We start from the raw sequence: 9,786 nt of genomic DNA on the forward strand, positions 1-9,786 counted from the left end.
TCTCCCCCCTTACTCTCACAGATATTGTGAAGCGCACAGCAAGCAGTAATAACAATGGGAATATTGGTTTCGCTGAGGTTTATCCGAGTCAGTAAACTGCACCAGTGCACTTTCAAACATGCAAATGCATATTCTACCACCATTCTGCACTTGCTCAGCCTATAGCTGAACAGCTCCTGACTACTGTCCGGGCTGCCTGTGTATGGCTTCATGAGCTATGGCATTAAGGGGTAGGTTGAGTCGCCAAGGATAACTGTAGGCATGTCAACATCCCCAACAGTTATTTTCTAGTCTGGGAAAAAAGTCTCTTCGTGCAGCTTTTGAAACAGACTAGAGTTCCTGAAGATGCAGGGCCCATCAGCTGGCAGGAGGTGCTTGGGGGAGGAAGAGGGAGCTGATAGGGGTGCTGCCATTGGGTGCTCAGCACCACCATTTTTTCCCTGTGAGTGCTCCAGCCTCGGAGCATCCACAGAGTCGGAGCCTATCGCTGGAAGCAGTCCAGGGAATGGGCAGGGAAGGCTGGGAAAGGAAAGCCCAGAATTGCTGGGCTGCTGTTCCCTGGACTGGAACCTGGAATAGTGAGCAGGCCTGGGTTTCCCTCCCAGCCACTGGAGAAGTGGCACCAGTAGGACAGCGCCGGAGAAGACTGCCTGAGACTTTGTGCAGAAGGACCGTGGGCAACCGCTGGAAGGGGAAACAATGTAGTGATCGGCAGAGGGCTAAGTCTCTAAGAGAAGGCTACAGTTCCTGAAGCAAGAGGGGCCGCAGGGAGAGACAATGTGAGATACACTGCCAGAGGGGGGGGCCCAGCACCTGGAAAAGCTAATCCCCAGGATGGCCAAAGGAGGCGCCACCAGCGGTGAGTGAACGGCATAACAACGCCTCAGAATGATATTAACCTTTTGTGCAACTGCATCATACTGTTGACTCATATTCAGTTTGTGATTCACTATAAGCCCCAAGTATCAGAGGGGGTAGCCGTGTTAGTCTGTATCCACAAAAACAACGAGGAGTCTGGTGGTACCTTAAAGACTAACCGATTTATTTGAGCATAAGCTTTCATGGGTAAAAAACCCACTTCTTCAGATGCATGGAGTGAAAATTACAGACACAGGCTTAAATGTATATTGGCACACGAAGAGAAGGGAGTTACCTTACAAGTGAAGAACCAATGTTGAAGGCCAATTTGGTCAGGGTGGATGTGGCCCATTCCCAATAATTGATGAGGAGGTGTCAATACCAAGAGAGGGAAAATCGCTTTTGTAGTGAGCCAGCCACTCCCAGTCCCTATTCAAGCCTAAATTGATGGTGTTAAGTTTTCATATGAATTGTAGCTCTTCAGTTTCTCTTTGAAGACCATACAATACCATAGAAAAACTGTCTCTGAGTAATACTAGAGCCATGGGGTGATTCTGAAAGCAACCCTGCCCTTAGCCAAGCGCCCTGGGGCTCTGCATGGATGCAGGTAACAGCTGAATCTAGCCAGGGTCATCCAATCACCACATGCTCAGGAATCGCAGGCATATTTCGCGTGCACAAGTGTCAATGGGAAAACTCCCTCGCACTGCACTGGGGAGGGGGTGAGCAGCCTGGGGACAGGACCCTGGCCTCTGTGACTTTAAACTTTCTTAAAGTAGAAGTTGGTGATTTCGGCCTCCCCAAGGCGGTTGGTCACCTGGAGGGGCTGGTCGTTTCTGGGGGACGTGCTCAGGTACCAGCCCGGGAAGGCGACCGACTCGAAGCGGTGTGTGCTGCCAGTGGCAGAGCAGGTAAAGGTGAAACGCTTGGCTTCCTGGCTGTTCTGGTACAAGTCCATGATTTTCTTGTCCTGGAGGGGTGGGGGGCACGAGAGAGGCCAGTTAGAAATGGAGATGCAGATTAGGGGTGGGGAGGAGGGGATCTGCCATCTGCCCTATTGACTTCAGTAGGAAAATAAGTTGCTAACACATGGCTTGGCTCTGATCTGTGACTCTGAGTCAGGCATGCCAAATTCCAAAGCAACAGGCTCTTTTCCTGACCTCCTCCTGCCCCCCACTGTCAGTGCCAGAAATTGAACCCAGGAGCTCAGCCCCTGTTAGTGACATGGGTCCAGCAACCCTGAGTCCCAGTTCACCTGACTGAAAGGATGGGGCAGGGTCTGTGGCTAATAAGTGAGAGGAAGATGGCTGTGATGGGGCGCTTAAGAACATAAGAACGGTCGTACTGGGTCAGACCAAAGATCCATCCAGCCCAGTATCCTGTCTTCCAACAGTGGCCAATGCCAGGTGCCCCAGAGGGAGTGAACCTAACAGGTAATGATCACGTGATCTCTCTCCTGCCATCCATCTGCACCCTCTGACAAACAGAGTCTAGCAACACCATTCCTTACCCATCCTGGCTAATAGCCATTAATGGACTTAACCTCCATGAATTTATCAAGTTCTCTTTTAAACCCTGTTATAATCCTAGCAGTCCCTGAGAAAGACATAGGGCAATTGATGAGCTAGCCGGCTGACCTGTCAAGCCACGGCCAGGAGGCTGAGAAGGCCAGAGGGCTGGGACACCGCCAAAGGGGTTTGTCTGCTACCTTTCCCAGGCAGAGGCTTGGAAGCCAGGCAGAACCTGGGAAGGACTCCAGCGAAAAGGGCAGGGCTGGCTGGATCAAAGACTGGGTGAGAACCGAAGGACTCCTGGGTGTGGCAGCTGATGCAGGAGCTGGGATATGAGGTGTGTTGATGGACCAGGTCCGAGGAGTGTGTGCACCACATGTGAGATAAAAGGACAGTGTTTGGGGCTCTCGATGGCTAGTTGCACTATGTGAGATCATAAGCTGGCCCTGGGGATGGAGTGTTACCAGACCCAAGAGAACTTGGGCTGGACTCTTAGGGAGCCCAAGAGGATAATTGGCATTATTGTGTCCAGCAGAAAGGGGGCACTTAGAAGGCGAGGGGGAATTGGAACATGGGGGTTGTTTCTGGCTCGAGCATTAGCACCATGAATAGAGTCTGAGGCCCAATTGCATGTGTTTGGACCATGACTATTGTCCTGGCACCTAGACCCCATGTTGCCCCCTGCCCTTGCTTGTGCCCATAATACCCCACTACCTTCACTGAAAGGCCCCTGGGTATTGGGTGATGACTCTTCTGATGATGCCGGAGCCGGTAAAGAATCCAGCTCCCGCGTCTGGGCTAACCACTCCTTGAAGTCACAGAAGTTGGCAGATTGGATGACAGGACCTAAGGGGAGTGGATCTGCTGAGTCCAAAGGCTCTGCTGGGAGATGCAGGGAGAGGGACAGGTGATGGGGAGGTGGGGCTGGGACACTGGGGAGGGGATGGGGAGTGGGACAGGAGAGATGGGGGGAGAGATTTTGGAGTGGGGGGTTAGCAGTGTGCCTAGGGGCAGGCCTAGGAGATTGGGAAGTGGGAGGAGTGGAGGATAGAAGAGGGGACAGGGAGTGGGCCAGGGAATGGGGATCAGGTGATGGGGAATGGGAGGGGTCTATGGGGAAAGTGGAATAGGAGGGATGGGGGAGTGGGGGGAAGGGGGACTGGAGGGGGGCTGGGAGTAGGTGATCGGGAACGGGAGAGGAGGCAGCAGCGTGGTCACGCTAGGAAGATATTAGAATGCCCTAGGCCCGACTCCCCAGTGATAGATGCTCACCTCCAGCATGAGGGTGGGCTGGGCCGAAGTGCCGCAAGACAGACAGCGAGTCCCTCCATCGATGCCCATAATGATGGGGAAATGGCTGGGGTCCATGAACTGGTTGGGCACCACACTGATCTTCTCTAGGAACACAGAGCATAGAGGAGGGGAGCGGGATGGGGGGTGAGCTACAGACGAGTGGAGGCCGGGGGTGTCAGGACCTGTGCAGCATCGCTCCTCTCCCCTGCAGCACAGCCCATCTCCTAGCCTGGGCCTGGCCCTCGGCCACTGGGACTGCCTGGGGCAAGGACCCCCGTCCCGCTGTGGCAGCCAGGGGAGAATCCCTTGCACAGGCGGGGTAATTGTGGCTGGTCTGTGATACTCCCTCAATGCAGGGGCAGGAATGGGGTGGACTCTTTGTCCCTGAGTCTGGCTAAGTGACCCTAGGGGCTGTTTTGGCCCCACAATGTCCCTGACCCCTTGCCTGCCCATGCCTGGACTGGCCAGGTGTTTGTGCCTGCTGGGGTGTCAGGGCCTGTCTTGCCCTGCCCGTTGGGAAGGCCAGGCAGCACAGCACGGAGGAGCTGGCGCAGTACGGAGGAGCTGGTGCAGCATGGAGGAGCTGGCCTGCAGCCCACCTGGAAGGGTGTTGGCGGTCTGGGGGGAGGCCATGAGGCGGTTGTGGTGGCAGCGGACGACTTTCTGGCTGGTGTCACGTAGGGTGAAAAGGCTGGGCCCTGGCACGGTCATGATGGCAGGTCCTGAAATGGAGCGTGGCAAAGGGAGAACAGGGCAGAAGAGGAGGGTGCTCGGGGTAAAGAGATCTGCACTCTGCCCCCGCCTCCCTCAGGGCCGGCTCCAGGCACCAGTTGAGCAAGCTTGTGCTTGGGGTGGCAGATTCTACAGGGCAGCTTCCGCCCAAACCTAGGGCGGCATGGCTGCTTTTTTTTTTGGTTATGTTTTGTTTTGTTTTTTGTTCACTGCTCTGGCCGCCCTATAGGGGGCGGAGGAGGGGAGCGCCCTGCAGCAAACTCGGCAGGGCAGCCCACGACCTTCCCTTCCTGCCGACCGGAGCGGAGCCCTCCCGGCAGGTGCCGCAGTGGTTGAGGCCGCGTGGCAAGCGCCCCACTGAAGCACTGGCTGCTCCCCTTCTTTCTCTCCCCCTAGCTCCCTCCTTCTCCCCCTCATTAGACCGGGCACGCACTCTGCAGCACAGGGAGTCCCGGGCTCCAGCTGCCCTGTCGGGTTTTTTGTTTTGTTTTCCCCTGCTTTGCCGGCTGTGCCATTGTTTCCCCCCCTCCCCGCTTTGCCGCTCCAGCCGCGCCATTTTTTTCCCCCCTGCTTTGCTGCTCCAGTGGCCCCGCTCCCCCCTTTTTTTCTGCTTGGGGCGGCAAAAAAGCCGGAGCTGGCCCTCCCCTCCCTACCAGTGCACTGCCAGTGCCTGCTCTGTCTGTAAAAAGAACAGGAGTACTTGTAGCACCTTAGAGACTAACAAATGCACCCTGCCCCTCCTATTGTCTCCTCCACACTCCCTGCAGCCCCCCCCAGAACCCCTCACCCGCCCGTCCCCTCTCTGCTCCCCTGGAAGGATGTTACTGGCGTCAGGCGCGTTGAGATCTAATGCTAGACTTGAGCTCAGTGGGCTGCTGGGCTGCGGCAGGGCACTGGCCAGGGCAGGGTGGGCAGTGCCCCGGCTGGAGGAGAGTCAGCACCCAGAAAGTGGGGATCCTGCGGGTTCTTACTCTGACTGAAGAACTTGTTGAACAGATCCACCAGGTTGCTGTTGTCGGGCTGGGAATAGGGTCCTGGCGTCCTCCCAGCTCCTGGCCATGCTGGGGACGTGTGCCCGGTGCTTGTCATATCCTGGTGGGAGCGGGGTGGCTGGGAAGGACAGATGGACACCAGCTCTCAGGCAGGCTGGTCCCATAGGAGGAGCCCCATTGGCCCTGCTGAGCCAGGATCGGTGGGGGGAGGTGGCAGAGCAGGGCCCATCTTTGGCCCACTGCCCCCTTCAGATCTTTGCAGACAGCAGCACATGGCATGGGGTGTGCAGGGGTGGGAGTGAGCCTCACCTGCCAAGCAACCTGATGGGCTTGGATCTCAGCTCGTTCTTCATCTTACCTCCCTTGGCCCAGTTCCAGGGCAGCTCCCCATGGAATCGCCAAAGGGGACGCCCGCCCCATGGCCGCGGCAGGATGAAGGCCGTGGACTGGCCATTGGCAATGCTGCCAGGGGTGGGATGCTTCCCCGCTAGAGCCTGGCCCAGGATGCAGCCGGGGGGCTATGGGTGGTGACCCCTCTCTGCCGCTCTGAGAAGGCTCTGGACTGGCTAGCTGGGGCCAGGTTGTCATCCCAACTGCACCAACAGGGCTCGGCCAACCCAGGCTGCCCTACGCAGGAGGATCCAGGCCTCACAGCGCCCGTTAGCTGCTGGCAGGATGTGCTGGGCAAGGGGGGTTTCTCCAGCCAGGCCGGAGCCAGGGAATGACAGACACCAGGGTCAGTTAGTAACTGATCCCCCCTTAACCCAGTGGGCCACTGGCAATCCCATCCCTTGCTGCTCTGCTCCGGATAGGCACCTGGGGGTAGAGCCAGGGAACAGCCCCTGCAAAGCGGGCCCCAGAGCAGGTCCAGGAGGCCAGGCTGGGTCCCCACCAGGAGGCTGTGCCCCTTTGGGATCCGCTATGGCCCAACGCTCTGCGTATCTGGCTGCCTCTGTCCCTGGGCTCAACCGGGACTCAAATATTTATACATGGGGCAGGGTGACATGAGCGCAGATCAGTACCGTGTGTGTGGAGGCCGATTCTGCCGTGGAGATGGGACTCTCAGGGTCACTGGGGAAAGAACAAGGAGCAGTGAGATTTCTCTCCCCTGGGGGAGCCGAGGTTCTCAGACATGGGAGCTGCACCTGCATTGCTCCCAGTTTACGCCTTGGTAGGAAATTACTGTCTGAGATTGTGAGTGCAGACACTCTGCTGCCTTCCCAGCCAGCCTCCAGGTCCACTGCCCCCAGCTCTACTAATTTGGCTGCTCTCCCACGACAGTCCTCCATTTTCCCATAATGCACCAGCAGGGCCAATGCCTGGTGGACTTTACCAAGTCTCTACTCAGGTAAAGCTCCTCTTGATCTCGGGGAATATTTGCCTGAGCAAGGATTCCAGCATCTGTTGCATTTGCTGGGATGTCACTAATAGACATGGAGGAAACCCAGTGCCATTATGAGGATTCAAATCAGTGGGACTCAGCTGGATCGGAACCACCTCTGGGTTAGAAACTCCCAAACCCAGCCACAAGCTTTGGCAAACCCCAAACTGGCCCTGACTACCTCAGCTCTGGTTCTCCACTTTTGGCTCCTAGGAGCCTATCCTCCTCCAGTCTGTGGCTCCCTGCGGCTCCCTTCCCTGGCCTGGTGATTGCCTCCTGCTGCCAGGGGCGGTGAAGAGCCGAGAGCCCAGACACAGAGATTAACATCCTCACTGGCCATTGGCATTGACAGCACCTTCCACTAATGTCCCTTTGCCCACTGGTCCCAGCTGAGCCCAACCTGCACCATTGCATTTTATACCCACATTGCACTGGCACAACGTTCATGATGCCAATGAACTGAGCCCACAATTGTGCACATGGGCTGTAGAATTCAGCAGCCAGGCTCTTCTGTATTTCCCGAACTCATCAACTCCACTCCTCCCATTTCTCAGTTGATAACAAATCACTTCTTCCTGTGTCTCTACCACCTCCCCTCAGTCTCTCTCTCTTGTATTAAAAACTCGTGCTATTCTTAACTCTAGATACCATGTAATTTTGCTAGAAACTCTAACATGAAAATACACTATAGAATTAAATGCAGAAACGCTCCATTCATGCAAATACAGAAATGCTCTATTCAGACAAAGTTTGGTTTACATGGCTATGAACCCAAAAGAAAGAAAATATCAAATTTCAGGTTGAATGTGCAGCTTTAACTCTGGCCCTGTATGCATTTACCCTTAGCTCCCGCCTTGGACATAATTATTATTATGGTGCAGGCATTAATTAAATGATCATATGCTATTTATCAAAGATAATACAAGATACCATATAACTTTCTTCCACAACAAAACAATGCTACCAAGTATCAGCGAGCATTACGGTGCGTTGGCAACCTCAGGGAGTTATAACTCAATTACAACGGTAACTCCCTCAAGATCTGTGTACGATCACTTGTTTCATTCATGCCTTAGACAAATAACATTATTGCATTGTGGCACTGCCCAGGAGCTCAGCCGTGGTGCCAGGTACTGTGCTAACACAGGACAAAAAGTCCCTGCCCCAGCGTGCTCACAATCTCACCAATCAATTCATCTCTGAGCAGAGGCCAAGCACAGAACATTTCAGCCCCAGGGAGGGGCAATTCAGAAAGTTACAAGCGTCAGAAAACAAGACATTGCAAGGGAACCTGTTTGGCAACCTTTACTAGTGTCTGCTCTCATAAAACGGCAGTTTGTTGTGTTGCGCCATGGACGCGTGCAATATCCATGCTATGCCTGTACGGAAGGGCCTACAGAGTTCCATAGACAGAGCCTTTCCATAGTTGGTTTTTTTTAATCTCCTTGTTGGATTTAATAGAACGCTATCACCCACCTTCAAACAACTCATTAAAAAGATCTCATTCTCTGTTATATTCTATCAGCTTTCAGAATAAAATCTGTGGAACGCCCCTGCATTCCTGGAGGACCCTATGGGGTTCAGCCTGGTACAGTCCATAGGACCTTCCCATAAGGGTGGAATACATAGATCACCATTCAGATTTCTCAGAGCCTTCTTTCTGCCCTTAGAATTTAAGTCATTATTTAAACTTGTGCAAGTGGATGCAAAATGCGACCAGTTCAGGATAGTAGCACGTTGCTGCCATGCTGCTCATGTGTAAATGATGACACAAGGTGCAGGGCAGTGGGGACTGGGGGCTTGTCTACATGGGGAAGTTACACCAGAATAAGGTAGTAGTTTCAAATGCAATCAATATTCTGCATGGAGGGTTATTCTGGAACAGCTGTTCCAGTCGATTTCTAGGTGGAGACAAGCCCTTAGATATTTGACACAGAAGCTGACCTAGTGTCTCTTGCCCATGATCACTTACTTGGAGTCAGTGGATGTCTCAGGAACTTGTGACAGGAACGAATCTGAACAGAAGAGAGAGGAAATGCCTGTGAGTTAATTCTGCCAACAGAAGAGGTCAATGGGGCTCCGTAGCAAGTGGCTTAAGCCTGCTTCAGTGAGCTTTTCTACGGTAAGAGCTGGAACAAGTCTCCTGACGCAGCTAGATGGACCTGACTGACACCCCTCAGGCTGTGTATTTCTATAATGCCCAGTGCTCCATTTACCCTCTTCTGCTTCATCTTCCTCTGGTGGAGGAGTTGCCCAAATACCGTTGTTTGGCATGCTCTGGGAAGAAAAGCAATCGAAGGAGCAGCATATTAGCAGCAAAGCTAGAAGAAGGGAAGAGACCATCTCCCGCATTGTCCCAGAGACTGCAGTGGAGAAGAAGCATGTAATTGACAGCCAGCTCCTTGACCTCTGGCTTGACTAGTTCACTGTTGTGCAAGGCTTCAGCTGAACTGTCCCAGCTACTTATTCACATGCAAAATCACTACTTCAGTGCACTCAGGGAAGTAAAAAAAAAAATGGCAATGTGATCACTGAATATACAGCCTTACCTCTGCCCCACATGCTCCCAGGCTGTTTCTAGGTGCAGGTAAAATGTTGCAATATGAGGTTGTTCCTTATTTTCCTTATTTATTTCCTCCCATTTTCTGTAGCATCTGGCAATGTTTTCCTCCAGACTTGTATCTTCATGTTAATGTCAGAGATTCCAAGGCCAGAAGTGATCGTCTAGCCATGCCCCTTCCCAGCCCCACACAGTCCTAGCATGCTGTCTAAACTGGGGGCTGCGATACGCTTGTCTCCTTCGTGAACATAAGAACGGCTGTACTGGGTCAGACCAAAGGTCCCTCTAGCCCAGTATCCCGTCTGCCAACAGTGGCCAGTGCCACGAGCCCCAGAGGGAGTGAACCTAACAGGTAATGATCAAGTGATCTCTCTCCTGCCATCCATCTGCACCCTCTGACAAACAGAGTCTAGCAACACCATTCCTTACCCATCCTGGCTAATAGCCATTAATGGACTT

The 9,786-nt window shown here is 53.7% G+C and overlaps 1 protein-coding gene across 1 annotated transcript; it reads right to left on the reverse strand.

Annotated features, from left to right (window-relative positions):
- Positions 1 to 1,618: 1,618 nt before the first annotated feature.
- Positions 1,619 to 5,483, reverse strand: LOC116819405 (interleukin-36 receptor antagonist protein-like). The gene is made up of 4 exons (XM_032771101.1): positions 5,366 to 5,483; positions 4,262 to 4,384; positions 3,642 to 3,766; positions 1,619 to 1,828 (listed from the first exon to the last, which is right to left on the reverse strand). The coding sequence occupies exons 1-4, from the start codon at positions 5,481 to 5,483 to the stop codon at positions 1,619 to 1,621; spliced, it is 576 nt and encodes a 191-aa protein (XP_032626992.1).
- Positions 5,484 to 9,786: the final 4,303 nt, after the last annotated feature.

Source organism: Chelonoidis abingdonii, chromosome 2 (genome assembly GCF_003597395.2).
Source record: "Chelonoidis abingdonii isolate Lonesome George chromosome 2, CheloAbing_2.0, whole genome shotgun sequence".
Lineage (NCBI taxonomy): Eukaryota > Metazoa > Chordata > Testudines > Testudinidae > Chelonoidis > Chelonoidis abingdonii.

What these genes read in the sequence shown, in the direction of transcription:
- LOC116819405 (XM_032771101.1), bottom strand. Translation starts at nt 5,483, where the DNA reads ATGACAAGCACCGGGCACACGTCCCCAGCATGGCCAGGAGCTGGGAGG. An exon ending in CAACAAGTTCTTCAGTCAGA is followed by an intron (nt 4,385 to 5,365) that starts GTAAGAACCCGC and finishes GCTCCATTTCAG; the next exon opens with GACCTGCCATCATGACCGTG. An exon ending in GACCGCCAACACCCTTCCAG is followed by an intron (nt 3,767 to 4,261) that starts GTGGGCTGCAGG and finishes CTGTGTTCCTAG; the next exon opens with AGAAGATCAGTGTGGTGCCC.